Genomic DNA, 20285 nt, shown 5'->3' with positions numbered 1-20285 from the left:
ATTTATGCTTTTAAAATTCGAATTGTAGTATTTATATTATTATTATTTTTATGATTTATTGAATAGAGACATTGATTTTTTTATGTTATGTCTACAAGGCAACATGATTGTAACTACAAATATGCAAAATTAAACACATGCCAAAATCGGAAAAAAAAGAAAAAGAAAAAAATGCCATACTCAGAAATTAATCCATCAGAAAACACAGATTTAAGCCCCAGTTCCACTTTTGGCAGCTGAATAACTTTAGGCAACTGACTGTCTTTCTGAGCCTCAACTCATTCACCTGCTGAAGAGGCTGACTTGGATATTAGAAGATGCTGACATTTCTAAGAGATTTTGCTTTATAAATTAAAGGGTGTGTTCAATTGTAGTTCTTGCATTAAAGACAACAAAACACGGAATTGACCGCCCTCCTCCCCCAATGCCAAGCCCCCACCTCTTCAGAGTATGAAAGTTAAAATCTGAATTTATTTAGAAAATTCTGAAGAAAGATTACAAGTACTGTTAGCAGCTTTAGAGCCACAGAGGGAGAAACAGATCTGCCCTGGGGCGCCTCACACACAGAGCCTCTCTCAGGGATAATGCGGTAATGCGTAAGACCAGCACCCACCACGTGGGCCCAAGGATGGCTAACAGTGCCACGAAGAACTTGGATGCTGAAGGCAGGGGCTGCCCAGGGGGTGGGGCTGGGCAACCTCTACTGCAGCTTTAATAAAGAGCCCAGAGGAAGAAAGATGAAAGGAAAAAACCATCCTGAGCCTGGTTCAAACAAGGCCCAAAGGACATCTCACCAGCTGGAGGACTGGAATGGCAATGCCAGAGGACGTTTTGCAGAGTGTGCTATTTAAGAGAGATGGAAGGAAAGGAAGAAAAGAATTAGGGGGAAGGGCTGGGCCAGGTAACGTAATAAAGTGCATTGTGTCCAAACAGCACACCGAGACCCAAATCCTGCTAGAGATGATAGCCAAGCTTTCACCAAAATACCACAATCAGGCTTCAAGCAGGCAGGCTGTCGCGGTATGTCAGTGCCATTGATAATTTAGGTTCCTTCCCTTGCACAGGGCTCTATGTTCAACTACACTGTCTAATAACAGCTTCTTATTTCTAGACAGACTATCAAGACTTCCTCTTTCTTCTCCTTGAACTCCCATATTTTTAAGAGAAGTCTAGTTCAAATCTGGCATTTTGCTTCTCCCAAGAAACTCTGGAAAAAAAGGAAGGATGTAGGTTTACCTTTTTTCTTCCTCTAATAAGAGCACCTTGACTTTCTTTTGGAGAACTGCCACCTCCCACTTTTGATCCAAGTAATTTAGGTGGGCAGGTCTTACCCTCTGGTTCCAGGGATGGGCCTATCACCAAGTCTAATCAACAAGACCTCACGCCTCCAAGGCCACAATGACTGGCTCCAACGTTGGTACCAGACTTAAGTCATTGCAGTGTTAGCCCAATTAGGAAAAAGATGCTTCTGTGTGTTGCTAAGCTGAGAATGCAAGCTGGAAGCCCCTGGCTGCCCGAGCTGCCACACTTGAGGAGCACCTGCTTGGGAACAGAGCAAACGAACAGAAAGCAGATCTGAGAGAGGACAGCAGCCTGATGAGATCTTTAGAGATGCTGGATTTTCTCTTATAGGCACTGAGAAATCTCTTTCCTTAAGCTAGTTTGAATTGGGTTTCTGCATACCTGTAATTCAGAGTCTTGATTAACCCATGGAATTTGAAATCAATGGTTACAATAAGGCTTTGGTAACAGCACACCTGGCTGTTTAATGCCTACACTCTTCTAAATTTTCATCTATCCGTGGAAAATAGAAGTTCATAAAACAGGAAGCATCTGAATGTGGTCTGTGGTGAGTAATGAAATTCGAGCAAGAGAGGAAGAGAGAAGAAGATCAAGAACCTACTTGACTCCAGCTTTCTGAAAGGGCATCAGATTAGACACGAGCTTGGGGTCCACTTCAGAAAGGTCTGCCTCTGGGACATCTGGCGTGAGACTGAGAGATGTCTTCTTGAGCTGAGAAGCAAATGCCAGGGTGAGAGTCGTGGGCAGAGGATCCAGCTGAACTTGTGGGAGGCAGCGCACCTTTGCAACTGGAAAGAAGAACAGAAGCATATGAGCTGGAGTGTTCATGCCCAAAAGATTTGGAGAAAGAGGAGCTTTGGGATATAAATATTTCCTTCCAATGATGCTGGTCCTAGGTCCCTATATAATGGGTGGAGAAATCTCTCCTAGTCAGGATCATTAACCCAAGTGGGAAAAATAAATTACTTGGGATCTACATGGAAATGAAAGCAAATGAATTGCACTGACCTTGCTTTCTGAAAGAATGCAGTCTCACCTGATTTTAAACTTCAAAAACGAGGGAAAAAAAACCCCACCTTTATTCAACAGAGAAACAGAAAAAGAATAAACCACAGAGATTAAAAAAACACATAATTCTTGGGAGAAGGAGGCTGAATTACAAATTAAAAATGCAGAGAAAAAAATGATAGACCTAGAGACCCCTGGCAGTGGAATTACCGTTAAATCACTAACACAGCCTGCTGTCCTGCAGGCTGTCACTTTCAGGATGTTCTTCCCTTTTATCATTTTCCTTTGAAGAATCTAATTAGAAGAGTAGCCATTATTTACAGATCGTCAATTGCTCTTTATCCTTTACCTTTTCAAGGGCACCCTGGGAGTGAGAGTGACCCACCAAGAGGCCAATTGTCCTCCGGTATTCAGTAAAGGAAACTACAAAGAGAAACTGGGTATTATTTTACTTCTATCCAATATTATTTGGAATTCTAAGGCTGGTTCTCTATTTCATATGGTCATGTGTGATCGTGTTTTCTTAATACCCTCACAACTGATTCCAAAAGTCTTTCACCACAGCCATCAATCGGTTACCACCGTAAATGCTGATGTGAACGTGCAGGGCTGAGCCATCTACTGCTACCTCCAACTGCTTTGTATTTCAATATATTTAAGTCCATTTCTCTCCTCCACTAAATATAAGTACCAGTTATTTCTGGAAACAGTTTCCACGAAAAGAATCACCATGAGAGGAAATTAGGTAAGGTTGAAGGCTTTAATACAAAATAGACTGTCCATATTGATGCACAAATACATTTTATACCTCCAAATTAAATCTTAGCATGCTGATTTCTGCACACTTCAGGAGGCTGAGCACTCCATGTGCTTTCAGAAAAACCATTTTCATTTTAATTCTAGTGATCTTCAGAACTCAAATACCTGATGAAAGTTACGAAAGGGCTGATGAACTGGCTGATAGAAAATGCAGTGCTTTGTAGGCATTATGTTCCTTCAGCTATTTAAGAGGAATAAAACCAACATCTACTCTGTCTCCTACCAACTACTGTCTCCAAAATCCTATGCTGCAAGTTCAGCCATCTCGGTGTTTCTGAGAAAACCACCATTCCCTGACAACAACTGTCTCTACTGCCCTTTCCCTGGTACTAGGAGATGACAGACGTGCTGTCTGGCTTCGTGAGTCATCTAGAAGTCATTTCTGTAAAATAGCTCTTTGGCAGAATGCTACTAGCCACATAGCAGAGATGCTAATGTTTTCAAATAGCAGCTGACAAGACAAGATTGTTGAGAACCCTTCTGGACTGACAGCAAGGGGAAAACAAAAGGCCTTATGCCAATTTCACTGGGGGCAAAAGGCCTGAGTCACTTAGAAAAGAGGGAGGAGGAAAGCTTAGATTCTCCTTACTAGAGAAAATAACTCCCACTGCTTCACCAATGAGCATTCACGTACGCAGGTCTTATTGTCATTTCGTCATTAGTTTCCTAGGCACACGTTTACTAGCTCAGGGTCAACCATCTAATTTCACTCATGAGGAAGGAGAGCATGGGGTGAGGAGGGAGGTGGGCATTCCCTTGGTTCACAGTACTTGCAAAGAAATTGGAACTAAATTGGAACTGGGCTCTATTCTCACTGCTTTCCCTCCCAGCTTCTTAGTATAGCTGGCTTCTAAATTTTATAATGGGTCATGTTACAAAGGCAGATGGCAATTCTAGTCTTATTTCTGTCACTGACTTTACTGTGACCCTGCGATGCTCCCAGTAAGAAAAGCCACTGTTTCCTTTCTCTGGGCCCAACCTTCTCTCAGTCTACGAAATAGGAAGATCAGTCTTATCTTCCGTGAGACACTGTCGTGATGAGATAGCAGGTAAAAACTCTAAATCTAGAATCTTCACTCAGGATCCATGGAATCATTTTTATCAAGTGCAAAATTTTATTTGTGGCCATTATGTGCATTTTTTTTCTGGGTGAAGAATCCATTATTTTCATCAGGTATTTCAAGGAATGTGTTGTCTGCAAAAGATCAGGAACCACTCTACAATGCTGTGTGAGTCGTAAGTCATGGTTTTTCAACACTACATTTATCTACTAATGCCGTAAGTGTCCTGCTTTTTGTTGTTCCGTAAAAGTCAAGACTTTATAGCTAACATATTTGTGTTTCCTGATTGAAAGACAAAGGCGAGAAGGAAAGAACTCACTCCTATTTCTCATCAACAATTTAGCTTTTGCAGCCGGGCACGGTGGCTCACGCCTGTAATCCCAGCACTTTGGGAGGCCAAGGTGGGAGGATCACTTGAGGCCAGGAGTTCAAGACCAGCCTGGCCAACATGGCGAATCTCCATCTCTACTAAAAATACAAAAATTAGCCAAGCATGGGGATATGCACCTACAATTCCAGCTGATAACAGCAGGAGGCAGACAACTTCATAGGCAGACAGGGGTGGGTCCACAGTGAAACCCAACCTTCAAGCCGAAGACAGACTAAAACCTGAAAACCGGGCTGCCAGTTCTAGGTGGAGTCCACAACCCAGAGTGAGAACTTCCTTAGTGCCTTTTAGCCAACGGAATGTGCTTTTTCCAGGCCTGCCCATGGACCAATCAGCACACATGCCCCCATTCTGAGCCCAAAAAACCCTGGACTCAGCCACACGTTGGGACTACCCACTTTGGGTCCCCTCTCCACTGAAAGCTGTTCTGTTGACCAATAAAACCCTTCTCTGCCTTGCTCACTCTCCAGTTGTTCATGTAACCTCATTCTTCTTGGATGCAGGACAAGAATCTGGGACTCGCTGAATAGCAGGTGAGAAAAGGGCTATAACACGTTCCTGGTCTGCTCGCCAAGCTGCGGGCAGTGATGTGCTCCTGTTTGCCGGACCACAGGAGTGAAGAGCGGCAACCTTTCTGGGGGCCCAGACCTTGGGACTCCCGGAGCCAGAGCTGTAACGTGCTGTAACACCCCCTTGGGGCTCCACGGGTGCTGGTGTCTTTAAGTTTTTGGGCGCCAGCACATTCCCATCATCCAGATGCTGGTGCCCAAGGCAGAAGCTGCTTGTGGTATGCCTAGTCCAGCTGCAGCCTCACAGGGAGCGAGTGCCCATGCCACAGTCTGGAGCTGCCCGCTCTGATGCACCTGGCTGTGTGCCATGGCCAGACCCTACACTCACTCACTCACACACCCTCCACTGCTCCATGCCTAGCTTGCCCTCAGTGAGTGTGGAATCTGGACTAGTAGCGTGAGCCGAGTGGGCAGAGCAAGCCCAGCAGCAAGCCCAGCTGGCAAAGTGGCACCAAAAGGATTCTGTGTAACAGCTACTTGGGAGGCTGAGGCACAACAATCGCTTGAGCCTGGGAGGCAGAGGTTGCAGTGAGGTGAAATTGTGTCACTGCACTCCAGCCTGGGTGACAGTGAGACGCTGTCTCAAAAAGAAAAAAAATTCAGCTTTTGCCAAATAATTCCCTCTAAATCACAAGTTCCAAATAGTAGCAGCCAGAGAGTCTCAAGATCAACGTGAGCCATCCTTTCTGCTTCAGCCAGCATTTATTTAGTTATCATTTCATATTCAAACCTAATCATGCAGTTCACAGCAAGTTTTGCTCAGGGAACCAAAGGCTCTTCCTTTATATGTAATTCCTACGTCAGGAGAGCAGATAGAGATTAAAGACCACCCCTTTTTTTACTAAAGGGACAATGGGACCCAGAAGGTTTAATTATTTACCCAATGTCACACAGTAAGTCACATAAGGAGACAAAAGGAAGGAACCCAGTTTTTCCCTCACATTGAAGCCCTAGCCTGCCAGGCAAGATGGCCAATGACTCAGAGCTCCCAGGGTTGGTTCATGTCTGTCCTGGCCTGATTGGTACCCACAGATGACTCCTTCCTTGGTTTGGGAGACCCAGTAGGCCGTCAGGATTGGGAGTAAAGTAGAGGAACATAAGCTATGCTAGCTGCAAACCCAGTGCAGAATTGAAGAACTGGCTGCTTCTTCTTGCACTTATGCTGTCTGTACACATACCCCATGCCTTGGTCAGTCTGTAAAGTGCTTATTACAATGCATAAGTCCCTGGCCTTGACTTCTGCTTCAGACAGAACTCTATTAGGAAGTCCATTCCTAGTGAGACTCTCCTATCTTTCTTGATCATCCCACCCAGTTTTAGAAGTACACTGAGAGCTTATTCTCAGAAGTAATCTATGGTCACTTCCACCTAAGCTAAGCAAACCTAGCTCACTTCTAATTCCTAAAGTCTATGTACCCTTGCTTCCAGCACTTCCATGACAGCAGGAAGGTTTCCCAGGCCTGGGAAGTTTCACTACTGCCACCTCACCCTTATGGCAAAAGAGGCCCGGCATTTGTCTGGGCTGTCATAAAGCCGCCGTCTCAGTGGATGTGGACAAGGCTGCACCCTCACCTTTACTTACCCTGTACTCAAGCATCCCACCACACCAAAGGAAGGAGAAGATTCTTCGAAAATACATCAAATTTAAGGTGAATTATTAAAGCTTAACAAAGGATGATATAAAACAAGTAAGGAAGGCTTCTCACTTAGTTTACTGTGCTCTTCCAAGAGAAAGCTCCACTTCCTGGTCTTGACATCTGCAATGACAAGAAATAAATACACAAATAGGACACCCTGTCCTCCTGCTACGTGATCACACCTACTCATTTATTACTTGGCTTCATAAACTTCCATTAAGCTTAAAGACAATGTGGCAGCTGGTCCTGTACCTAGCACTGTGGATAGAGAAGTTAGGAGAGTACTTTCCCTGGAGGCTTCCCCAATATACTGGGAGGAAAGAGAGGCAGAGATGCTGACAACACTGGGTTGTAAGGGTTGTGATAAAAGGTGCCACAGGATACACGGCTGGGGAGGGTCTAGCAGGTCAGAAATGCCCTGAGTGACAGGGGTGATAACTGTAGCTCACACCTAAGCAGCATTCACATTCAGCCCGGCACTGTGCCAACACTCAGTGGCACCATCTCATCTGCCCTCCCAAGTGGGCTGTTGTTAACTCCATTTTACACATGGGAAAGAAGCTGCATGTGGTCAGAGTGGTCAAACTGCCAAAGTTTCCATTTCAGCTCTGCCTCTTGCTAGCTATGTCACCTTGGGCAATTCACTGTAACACCTCTCCCTCAGTTTCCATATCTGAAAAATAAAGATACCACAGCCCCTACCTCACTGGTTACTGTGAGGATTATGTGAAATTAAAGTAAAATGCTTATAAAAGTATGACTGGAAAACAATGAGCACCCTAAAAATCCAGTTATTATGAATTATTGTTAGTGTGATTATTACATCATCTGCTAATTAGCACAGTGTAGTATAAATTACACACTTTATCAACTAAAAAGGTGAGCATCTTTCTACCCAATGGTGGCTCATTATTTAAATAGAGGAATTTCTGTACTAATCTATCTTTTGAAAAATCAAGGACGCTTGGTCTCGGTAAATGCTATCTGGGCAGCAAAAGTTCATTCTTCGCTATATGGTTCCTTCAAAAGCAAGGTGGTCAGAAAGAGGCATCTTGGACACAGTGGGTCAGTTTCAGGAAAAAGCAAGGTCGTCCAGGTACAACCTGATGGAAGGAACAAAGCAGACAGACTAATCTTAAATGCAGAACTAGAAGAGGAAGGCCCTTCCTGACAACTTGATTCTCACAGCGGCACAGCAGCAATCAGGAAAAGTTGTGAACAACAGCTGAGGCAAAGGAACCAATCATGGTTTTTGGACATCTGGGTGTGAGCAGTATCAGTATCAATACTTTCATGGTACCCACTCCCAGAATGCAGACCATGTCAGGAGTGTGATCTCACAGGCCAGTGACAGACACACATCACTGTATTTGCCTTTTTTATCTTTTATTGAGATTGTAGCCCAGGCTGGAGTGCAGTGGTGCGATCTTGGTTCACTGCAACCTCTGCATCCCAGACTCAAGCGATTCTCCTGCCTCAGCCTCCTGAGTAGCTGGGATTACAGGCTGGCACCACCATGCCTGGCTAGTTTTTGTATTTTTAGTAGACAGGGTTTCATCATGTTGGCCAGGCTGGTCTCAAACTCCTGCGACCTCAGGTGATCCACCCACCTCGGCCTCGCAAACTGCTGGGATTACAGGCCATTGCACCTGGCCTGTATTTGCCTTTTACGGGCCACCCCAAGCTGAAGCCAAACATCCAAGGGGGCAGGAAAGGCAAAGGATCTAGGCTGTTGTGGAGCAGCTCATTTCACGACCTGTCTGGGCCTCGCACAACTCCCCTATGCCCTGCTCACCAGCCTGCCCTCATCAGTCCAAACTCCATCCATCTAAGGATGATGACGTAGCAACCAGCATCAGCCTCCCCCGGAAGGAACCAAAACCCTGATGAAAACTCTTGTTGAGCAAGCAATTCTAGAGGCTTCTTCCAGGACGATGCTTGAATGTGAGGTCTCAAAGGCATGAGGTTTTAAGTACTTAAGTTCTACCTGATTAAGAACAAGATTAAACCAATTCAAGAATGGGGAAACACCAATCCATAAAAACTACATCGTTTTTAAAAAACAATGTGGCCCAAGCTAAGAATGACACCCAGGAGTCCAGAATCTATAGCTGCTTCTCCCCTATTCTGACGGGGCAGCTTTTGAAGAACCTCACAGAAAGATAAAGCAAAATGGCCAGGCGTGGTGGCTCACGCCTCTAATTAATCCCAGCGCTTTGGGAGGCCAGGGCGGGCGGAGAAGTTTGAGACCAGCCTGGCCAACATGGTGAAACTCTGCCTCTACTAAAAATACAAAAATTAGCCCAGTGTGGTGGTGGGTGCCTGTAGTCCCTGCTACTCAGGAGGCTGAGGCAGGAAAATCACTTGAACCCAGGAGGCAGAGGTTGCAATGAGCCAAGATTGCGCCACTGCACTCCAGCCTGGGCAACCGAGTGAAACACTGTCTCAAAAATAAATAAAATACACCAAAACTATTCTGCCTTGGCCCGTAGATTTCAAGACTGGCTTATAATTAGGCTCATCTGAAGATTAAAAAAAAAAAAAAAAAAAAAAAAAAAAACAAAACAGCAATGTCCAAGTCCCACCTCAGACAAAATAAATCAACTTCTCTGGATAAGAACCAGGCATCGGTGTTTCTGAAGTGGCCCCGTGATGCTGACGGGCAGGCCGAGGGGAGAACTATCATCATTTTCAAACTATGGCATCAGCAGCAGCAGCAGCACCAGCTCAGGGAACTTGTGAGAAACGCAAATTTTTGGCTCCATGCTCAAGTTCTAGAATCAGAAACTCCGGTAGTGGGGCCCAGCAATCTGCGTTTTAACAACCCCTGCAGGCGGTTCCCTGCATGCTCAAGTTTGAAAACCACGAAGTTTGCATATGGAAAAGCATTTATTTTTATGGCAACCACCTGTTTTTTTGCTCTGCAAAGGCCCAAATAAAAACAGATGGGTTTTAAATGGCTGAAGCAGGATTTACCTGCTTCCACCAAGAAGACATTGACCAGGGGGTCTTGTCAATGGGGTCTTCTCTTTGGAAGGCCTTAATGACAAAACAGCCGCCACTGTATGTTTACTATCTGGAATAATTAACGTGTCATCTTTCTATAGGAAGAGGAGCAGAACGGGAAGGCTTACCCAAGAAAGTAAATTTTGAACATTCAAGGTAGAGAAAAACACCCTATGTTGAGAACACAGACCATACTACACATTCGGGGAATCAGACAAAGACCAATTACTTGCCGTATCTTCTGGAATCCATCTGTTTAAAAAGTGCAATCAGGTCCTGTGAATAACCGATGTCTGCTTCGAAGTAGGCCCTGGATATGAGCATGCATCGCCCTTTGACAAAGGAAAGGGACGGAGCTGATGGAAGGCCGGCCTGTCCCTCACTGCTGGTGGAGGGTGACTCGCTGCTGCCATAGGCCCATTCCAGAGGCTGCAGGTTGACCGTGGGGAGGCTCTGGGCTGCTTTCACTGCCAAAGAAGAAGAATCGAACAGAAGTGATAAAGCAGAGGGCTATGATGTGGCTTTGAAACACAGGCAAGGGAAGAGGGAGAAAGTGGGGAAGGGACATGGTGAAGAGGCACTAGGTTTGGCAGGAAGGCAAGAAAAGGCACTGTTAGATTAGGAAGGCTTGAAAGTGTTTTTTAGTTGGGGCTTTGGGAATTTCAATATTTGTTGAATGTAACTTTCCATCTCCTTAAGTTTTTCTTCTTTTTTTTTGAGACAGGGTCTTGCTCTGTCACCCAGGCTGGAGTGCAGTGCCATGATCATGGCTTACTGCAGCCTCAACCTCCCTGGCTCAAACCATCCTCCACCTCAGACTCCCCAGTAGCTGGGCCCACAGGCGTGCACCACCACATGGGGTTAACTTTTGTATTTTTTGTAGTGACAGGGTTTCGCTATGTTGCCCAGGCTGGTATCAAACCCCTAAGCTCAAGCCATCTACCCGCCTTAGCCTCCCGAAGTGCTGGTATTACAGGCGTGAGGCACCGTACCTGGCCTCCCTACATTTTTCAAATCAAAAAATTTAAAATTCAGAAATTAACAAGGGGAAGAGGAAGCTTACCAGGATGAATAAACTTATTAGATAATTTCTGGCACTGTGTTGGAGAAGCCACTGAAGTCAGCACACCACAAATCACCCAGCTAAGCCTACTCCTAGGTCGCTACTCTGTCTACTGCTCAGAGAACAAAAGAGTGAGGACCAGGATCACCAGGTCACAAACACACAGTTCTAAACATTATTTCATCTACTGCAGATGCATTTTTATAATTAACAAATTCAACTATATAACACTAAGCTGTCAACAGACACACACTGAAGTGAAAGGCAAAACCCTGAGTAAAGAAATATAAAAGAGCTTATGCTTTAAAAAAGTATTAAGACCACAAAAGAAGAGGATAGAGATGTAGCCAATTCAAAATAGGAGGAAAAAGACTAACAAACATTTGAAGAAATGTTTACCTTCATAAATAATCAGAAAAATAAGAGACTTTTTTACTTATCAAACTTGTCAGAATTACTTATCAAAATTGATGAGAAACAATTAGACATCCATATTGCTAGTTGGGAATAAAACCTTCTGGAAAACAATTTGGCAATTATAGCAAGAGCTCTAAGAATAATGATTCCACTTCTGGGAATCTATCCCAACTACCAATTGAAAATACAGACCAAAACTTAGGTACGAAGGTGTTCCTCTCCAGCTTTAAAACTGGAAAAACTGGCAGCAAATTAAAATCAAGCAGGAAAAAAAAAAAAAAAAACAATTTAAGCAATGTACGACACATTCATAAGACAGAATGGCATACAGCTATTAAAATGTATTTTGTACTAAAATTTTTGGAAAAGACAAAAGTAATTCAACAACATGAAACCATTTTGTGAAGGCCAAAATGGCCCATTATGATAATGGACACATTTTCATCACTTAGAATTAACTGTTAACATTCAGTAAAATAAATATGCTTTATGCTGGAGCATTAAATTAAAAGGACAAAATAAAAATTATATGCATATATAAAACTTGGTATTTTAATGCATAGAAAAAAGGCTGGAGGGTATGAAACCAAAATGTTAATAATGGTTAGTTGAGTGGGGAGATTACAGGGGATAGTTTTTCTTCTTCACACGTCAAAATATGTTCTACAGTGAGTATGTGGTAGGGTTAATGAAGCAAAATCCAGAGATACACCTAAAGCAAAATGACAGAAAGACTGATACAGAGACAATTTTATGTTATACTGATTAAAAAGCCAGTCACGACACACAATCAAGAACCTATCTGAAACTTAGAAATACAAGGAGAAATTCACAAATCCATAATTATGGCAAGGAATTTCAAGGTTTATCTCAGCAGGCAAAAGGCCAAGTGTGTAACACATTGGTAAAGATATAGAGGAGTCAAACAATCAGGAAAGTTCATCTAAAAGCTATATGGAGAATTTTTTTTTCTCTTCTGTGAGCTTCATGGAGAAGTATATAGGCAGAATTTTGTACCCAATAAACATGGTCTTCAAAACATGTGGAGCATTACACAAAGCAATGGTAGTCAGGCACAGTGGCTCACACCTATAATCCCTGCACTTTTGGAGGCTGAGGCAGGTGGATCACCTGAGGTCAGGGGTTCAAGACCAGCCTGGCCAACATGGAGGAAGCCCCATCTCTACTAAAAATACAAAAATTAGCCAGGCGTGGTGGTACACACCTGAAATCCCAGCTACTCAAGAGGCTGAGGCAGGAGAATCACTTGAACCCAGAAGGCAGAAGTTGCAGGGAGCCAAGATTGCGCCACTGAACTCCAGCCTGGGTGACAGAGTGAGACTCTGTCTGAAAAAAAAAAAAAAAAAAAAAGTAATGATATCAGACAAAAAACCTAAATGAATCTGCAAAAGCAGGAGTTGTCTAAGCCACCAGGCACCGTGATCACAACAAGGGTAAAAGACAAAACAAACAACCGCAACAGGGGAAACCACTGGTTTAAAATCACCAGCAATGAGAATACCAGGTATCAAAATCTGCAATCTTTATCCAGAGCCGTGGGTCTCCCCCTTCTAACACCAAACAAATGGATTAAAAAATGAGCCCTCTTTAGACGGAGCTAGCAGCAAGCAGTGTTACGGATTGAATTGTGTCCCTCCGAAATTCATGTTAAACACACAGCACAAGACCTCAGAATGTGATTGTATATGGAGACAGGGCCTTTAAAGATTAATAAGTTAAATGAGGTCACCAAGGTGGGCAACAGTCCAATGAATGGTGTTCTTCTAAGAAAAGGGAGAGACTCTAGGGATTTGCACACACAAACGAAAATACACACAAGGACACAGAGAGAAGGCAGCCGCCGCAGGGCATGGAGAGAGGCCTCTGAAGAAACCAACCCTACCAATCTCAGGCTTCCAGCCTCCAGGACTGTGAAAACATAAACTTCTATTGTTTAAGCCACCCAGTCAGTGGTACTTTGTCATGGCAGCCCTCACAAACTAACACGCTAGCAGCTACCAAAGAAAGAGATATCGCCTAATGTACACATTTCAAGAGGCCAAGGAGAAAACCAGGAAATTCTACAGGGAGCTGTCCCATCACCGGCCCAAACCACCCTCCCCAGAAACTGTGCTGGTGCCTCCAGATCATCCTACCTCACGCCCCAAATCTGCAAATCGGCCTAAGCATACCTCCTTATCTTTTCCCTTTTTAAGCTGGGGGGAGGAAGATAGGATATAGAAATGGCAGGTGGGGGAGAAGAGTAGAATAAATGGAAGATGAAAACACATGTGGCTGACGCTTTAACACACGTGTGCAGGCTCATGTGCCAGGATCAAGTGACAAAAACTTCAGTGTATGACAGTTTTCTCAGAAGACAGAGGGACGTAACCAGGTACTATGACCAGACACTGCATTAGAACTTGCCTGGCCAATGCTCCCTCCTTGCATTTTTGAGTAGTTAGCTGCACAGAGAGTACTCTAAGGATCTGTGCTGTTTGCGGAACTGTTACCTTCCTGGGAGCAGGGGCTGGCAGGCTGCCTGAGCTGCCTGTCACTGCTGGGGCCAGCATAGTCTGGTGGGAACATGTAGTCTGAAGTCATACTGTCTGGGTTTGAATCCCAGTTGTACAACTTATTGGCTATGTGACCCTGTGTTACCGACTCATCCTCCCTGGGCCTCAGTTTCCCCATCTGTAAAAGTTATTATGAGGAATAAAAGTTAGCTTAAGGGGCTTAGAATTGCCTAATGCATAGCAAGCATCATTTACTGCTAGCTTTTGTTACTATTACCAATGGTCTTCACCCACAGAGCTGCTTCATTAGGCTAGACATAGTGGGAAGGAGTGTGCGGTGGTGCCCTGAAAGCTTTCACCACCTGTAAAGCCATGCATACCATAAGCTAGACTACATGTGATACTCCAAAGATTTTCAGCGCCAGGTCACCCTCCATGAGGGACAACCATGAGCCTACTTACTCAGGGCACTATAGTCATTCATGCTGAAGTTCCACGTCTTGGTGTCAGGATCTGAAACAAAACAGAGGGCTGACTGTGGTTACAATTTGTACTTGGGCACTCAACACAAGCTTGTCTTCTAAATGAATCAATGAATGCACGCCAAGTTCAAAACAGCTGGCCAGCAAGCCCCCACTGATCTATACAAATCTCTGTAGAGGACAAACAGTAAATATAGATAATTCTTTTATTCCATGTAGTGGAATCCAACTCAGGCCCTGGGCAGTTACGAACTTCACCTAAGAGGACTGAGGGCAGAGTTAGGACTAGAATCCAAGTTCTCCAGGTCGTAGTGTGGTCAGGAAAAGCAATATGAGGAGCAATGGCTCTGGGCTGTAATTGAGCTGGTCATATCCTGACGCTGCCTTTCCAGACCAATGAAACTGGGCCTGTCACTTACTCTTGCTGAGCCAGTTCCATCGCCTTAAAAACTGAAATTACATCTACTTATTTAAAAAAAACTGCTGTTCAGCTTAAGTGCTACAATGCATATAAAGCACCTGGCAGAGGAAGCATCTTCTCAATAACATTCAACCATTCTCCAGATGGCCATGTGACAACCATCAAGTTGGCAGCTGTTTGAGGGAATGACAATTTTTTTTTTTTTGAGAAGGAGTCTCGCTCTGTCACCCAGGCTGGAGTGCAGTGGCCAGATCTCAGCTCACTGCAAACTCCGCCTCCCGGGTTTACGCCATTCTCCTGCCTCAGCCTCCCGAGTAGCTGGGACTACAGGTGCCCGCCACCTCGCCCGGCTAGTTTTTTGTATTTTTTTAGTAGAGACGGGGTTTCACCGTGTTAGCCAGGATGGTCTCGATCTCCTGACCTCGTGATCCGCCCGCCTCGGCCTCCCAAAGTGCTGGGATTACAGGCTTGAGCCACCGCGCCCGGCCGGCGGGAATGACTATTATGAAGGGAAATACAAGCTAAAATTGAAAAAATTTTAACAACTGCATGGACAGAATGTGCCAATGCACTCTCCTAATATTTATGAGAAACTGTTAGATTAAAAGAGACTCCAAAAATCAGAAAAAAAAAAATCACCAAACACCTGAAGAACAAAGACATTACCATATCTCTTGCTGGGCAGGCTCTTAAACACTGCAATGAGTTCTGCATTGTACCCAATTAACACCTGGAAACGATCGCCGTTCCTTATGCACTTTCCCTTCTGAGAGATCACTCCTTTTTCGACTGAGGACCCTGACTTCTGTTGGAGTCTTCCTTCTGTCCCTGAGCTCGAATGGATATAATAAATGTTCTGCCCCGAGGTGGAGGCTTTTGCTGTCTCGGCCTCTAACTTAGCATCCCTGGGAGGCTGTCCAGAGGAATGAGCTGGTGTCTCTTGGGAACTCTTTGCTTTGGCCAAAGGCTCATGAGTTGGGTGAGCAAAGGGTGTGAACCTGATCTCAGGTGAAGCCTCGGCATGATCTTGACCTAACCCATAACTCAAGAGCTGCTGTTTAGGGACCTCTGGAGGACTTTGTGCCAAGGGAGGAGAGATTCCAGTGACAGCCATTTGACTTCGTGGGCTGTGGCCTGGGCAGGCAGCAGGCATTTCTTCTGGCTTTTTCCATATTCCCTTTGCTTGAAAACTGTGGGAATCATGAGGTCTTTGGTCAGCATTAGATGAGCTACTGAGATTCTGTTGCTTGAAAATTACACCATGGCTCACTGGCTTACAAGACTCCCTTGGGAAATTTTGGAATGGGCCTTGCTTGGCCTGGGATGGGTTGCCAGCAATGGAGGTGCCCGAGCTAGTCCTCTGATGCTGTTCTGCCAATAACTTCTCGGCTCTACGGGCCAGAGCCTTTTGTCGATTCTCTTCAATTTTTCTCCTCTGCTCCTCTGTAAGAGGCAAGGACATTTTCACAGAGAAATGCTTATGCAGGAATGTCAACCTTTAATTGGAAAATTGGCAAAAGCTGTGGAAGAAAGTAAGCAGAATTAAATGAACATTACATGTATTAATTGCCATGCTCCAACCATGATTTTAACAAGCTTTTGTCCCAGAAAATGCATAATGAGCACAACTAAAGGATATATTAAAGTTTCTTTTATAATTGCACACACACTGAAATAGTAGGTAGCATATGATAAAATAAAGATCCTGATCAAAAAGCAAAAAGCAGGCCGGGTGTGGTATAATCCCAGCACTTTGCCTGCTGAGGCAGGCAGATCACTTGAGGTCAGGAGTTTGAGACCAGCCTGGCCAACATGGTGAAACCCTGTCTCTACTAAAAATACAAAATTAGCCAGGCGTGGTGGTGCATGTCTGTAATCCCAGCTACTTGGGAAGCCGAGGCAGGATATTGCTTGATTCTGGGAGGCAGAGGTTGCAGTAAGCCAAGATCATGATACCGCACTCCAGCCTGGATGACAGGAGCCAAATTCTCAAAAAAAAAAGCTAAAAAGGCATTTCAGAGGCAATATTTCTTTCCTTCCCATGGCCCAGCCAAGGTGAGTTATCAGAACCTAACAAAGTTATGCAGTGCAACTTAAATCCATCAGGATAATGAGAAAGGTCACATTTTTAACCAGAAAGCATAATAGATTAGACTGAAATAGACCAACCAACCACCTACCATGGCGTGACACTTGCTAAAATAGTCTCTTTCCAACCTAGAAGAAGGAAAAAAAGCATTAGCCTCCCATAGACTGCACACTAAATTCTCCCCTCACATTCACCCCTTTTTATCATTCCTGGCACATGAGTCTGCCTGTGGCTCAGTGCAAGCCACAGCAGCTGGCCTTAGTACCTGATTTCCAAAACACAACACATGGGGCAACTGACTAACTCTCCTGGGAAAATAAGGGGCAGAAAAAAAAAATTATGTGTTCACTGTGCAAATTAAGATGCTACGTAAAGATGTAAACAAAAAAGAATAAAATTAATCTGTAATCTTACCAGCCATCAATAACCAGAGTTGAAATTAATAATTTAGAGTATATAGTTCGGATTTTTTTCATCCATAACCATATGGCACATATTTAGGAGACATAAGATTTTATTATAAAGTAGTATCATTGTAAACATTCCACATTGCATCCTGATTATTTTTTTCCGTGAATTTACCCGGAATATTTATTTTCCTATGAGCTGAGACATTTTTACAATATTTTAGAAGCAGGCGGCAGAACACCAATTTGTCTGGCTTGGTTCAGACTAAATAGCCTGCATCTAATGTAATGCTGTGTAACGGTCAGAATGATGATGTAGGGGTACTCCAGTAGCACTGCTTAGGCCTCTGGGCAACTATAGCGTTCAAAGGCTTCCTTCCCTGCTGGGGCTCTCTTTGGCCAGAACCCAACCCTTCTCCCAACTCCGCCACCACGAAGTATCTATCCTCAGAGAACTTCCACCTTCTTCCACCATTAGCAGTTAGGAAGGGGTGAGGAGGGAAGGGAAAGGTTTTGGAGGTGCACAGCAGAAGCCCTCAGTCTCGCTGGGTAACACACTACTGCCTAAGTTTCCAACCAGGGGTCTCCTGCACCTCCAAACTCCCCAGATTCCAGGCCTGGTGAGCTGTCTCCACTAACCAGGGAGATGAGGCCATAAGACCCACTGACCAGCCCCAAACCATAAATCCATCCCGCCACATGGACGCCCCTCTTCCTCTCTAGGCAGGGACCTCTACCTCTCCGGCATTTCGGGGCGCGCCTCACCCGGCCTCAAGGTAAGCGGGCGCCACGCCCCACTCCCACCCCTACGATCTCCACTTGGATTCACCCTTCCCATTGGCCCACTTCCTCCTCCAGGCTAGCATTGGTCTCGTCCGCCTCCGCCGCCTTCCTGCCAGTCTACCACTTTCTCACCCAGGGAGGTCCAGAACGCGAACCGCATTCGCCCCCGGCCCTGACCCCAGGCGCGACTCCAGAGCCTCCCGAGAGGGGCCAGGCTTCCGAGTGGACGGTTAGGCCCCGGGTATTCAAGCGCTGCGAGTTCACCCGCCTTATCGTAGCGGCCAGTTCTGAAGGACTCGGCCACCGCTGAACTACACTTCCCAGCAGGCAACGCGGCCTCAGTTTCGCTTCCAAAAGTAAGACAAGAACGCGAGCGGGGCTGCAGGGTCTTCTGGGACTTGTAGTTCGGGACGGGAGCCTGGCGAGAAACGGGAGCTGCAACGTCATGGGCGGCGAGAAAGTGGTGCACCCTGGAAGTTGTAGTTCTCCAGAGGTTTAGCCAAATGCCAGGTCCTGAAAGCCTGGGACATTGAGGTTCCCAAATCCGGAGTCTCCTGTCTCCAGAGGGCATCCCAGACAGCCATACTAACTTGGCAGCTCTTAATAAAAAGTATCTCCCCAGGGCATCCATTCCTGGTATTGTTATACTTGCAATTTAAGCCCCACCCGCTGCGCCCGCCTGCCGTCGTCGTCATCATTGCGGTCATCGGTCACTGCGTTTAGCATGAATATGAGTCACCTCATTTAACCGCACTACACCCTATGGAACACATTCTTGTCCCCATTTTACAGAGGGGGAAATTGAGACAGCTAGTTGATAATGTTTCTCAAGGCTTTATTAAGCTAGCTTGTGATTCTGATTCCATAGCCCCTCCTCTTGAGAGAAGATGAGTCATGAGACTTGAGTCACTTTACCTCATCCTGAGCACCAACATCCTGAGCTATCCTGAGCACCATTGGTGATAAATATAATATTTCTCTATCATCAGTGTGCGTATGAATGTTGCTATTGTTCTATTTTCAAACATGGCTTATTTAAAAACAAACATGTCTACTAAAGGATTTGGAAAAAATAGACAAGACATGCTAAGAAAAAGGAAGCACAGCAACGTGTGTAGTTTGATTCTTTTTTTTTGTTTGTTTTTTAAATCCTTACCTATACATGTATGTAAACTCATAAAGGTCTGGGAAGGAAACTTGAAAACTCACCAAACTGTCCGGGAGCAGAGTGGCATGGAATACAGTTTTCAGCTTTTAATCTCTGTTTTCAGAATGATTTGAATTTTCTAAAATAATAATGTAGAACTTGTGTGACTTTTGAAGCAATAAATAATCTTCCTTCCTCCTTCCTTCCTTGCTTTTTTTTTTCTTTTTGACAGAGTCTCACTCTGCTGCCCAGAGTGCAGTGGTGTGATCTTGGCTCACTGCAGCCTCTGCCTCCTGGGTTCAAATGATTCTCCTGCCTCAGCCTCCCAAATAGCTGGGATTATGGGTGCGCACCACCATGCCTGGTTAATTTTTGTATTTTTAGTAGAGACAGAGTTTCACCATGTTGGCCAGGCTGGTCTCAAACTCCTGACCTCAAGTGATCCACCTGCCTCGGTCTCCCAAAGTGCTGGGATTACAGGTGTGAGCCATTGCGCCTGGCCCATTTTTCTTAAATAACAAAGACACTGCCTGTCTTAGGGGGTTTGTGTGAGGTTTAGTAGTAGAAAGTATTCAAATCTCAGCTCTGCCCTTTTTAGTGACCTGCCATACCCAGTGACTGGGCCTCCAGTTTCTCATCTGTAAAGTAAATGTAGAAAACAATACCACCTTGGTAAATCCCCTTGTTATTAGAATCAAAGCAGGGTATTATGAGGGGAAGTGCTTAGTGAACTGTGAAATCCCAGAACAGGTAAGAGAGGGATGTCGTTATTATTTGAGGTAAATCTCTTATGTCGTCCATTTCTCTATACCTAGTGCTCATTTACTACTGTATAGTGTGAACAGAAACTAGTTAATGAACACTTGTCCCTGCCCTTCCTGTCTCCCAACAGAGTCAGTTAATTTGCTAAGAAAGCTGAGTGCTGTGCACTTGACTCATGTCTGTCACCAATTCATATGACCATCACTTCACTTTCCTGGGCCTCAGTCGTCTCACCTGTAAAATGATATCCTGCTATGACATATGCTAAGAGGGCCTGTGGGCCAGCGGATCCTAATCTTAGATCCTAGAATTCTTATAGATTCACAGATCTTACCCCAGAAATTCCAATTCAGTAAGTCTGGAATTGAGTTAGAAGATGTAATTACCTTTCTAGCTCTAACATTCTAA

General features: G+C 44.7%; 1 protein-coding gene across 1 annotated transcript in view; it reads right to left on the bottom strand.

Annotated features, from left to right (window-relative positions):
- The window catches only part of SMARCAL1 (SNF2 related chromatin remodeling annealing helicase 1), a 65473-nt gene extending 47143 nt beyond the window's left edge, over positions 1–18330 (bottom strand). Inside the window, 7 exon segments of the mRNA XM_017895468.1 lie at positions 1904–2090; positions 6854–6904; positions 10024–10257; positions 14249–14299; positions 15356–16209; positions 16870–16906; positions 18101–18330. Of these exon segments, the coding sequence (XP_017750957.1) occupies positions 1904–2090; positions 6854–6904; positions 10024–10257; positions 14249–14299; positions 15356–16151 (1319 nt within the window). The 5' untranslated portion in view covers positions 16152–16209; positions 16870–16906; positions 18101–18330.
- Between the last annotated feature and the right edge of the window lie 1955 nt (positions 18331–20285).

This window comes from Rhinopithecus bieti, unplaced genomic scaffold (assembly GCF_001698545.2).
Source record: "Rhinopithecus bieti isolate Rb0 unplaced genomic scaffold, ASM169854v2 scaffold_26676, whole genome shotgun sequence".
Lineage (NCBI taxonomy): Eukaryota > Metazoa > Chordata > Mammalia > Primates > Cercopithecidae > Rhinopithecus > Rhinopithecus bieti.
The sequence above is the reverse complement of the archived record's forward strand: the minus strand, read 5'-3'. Positions and strand labels throughout refer to the sequence as shown.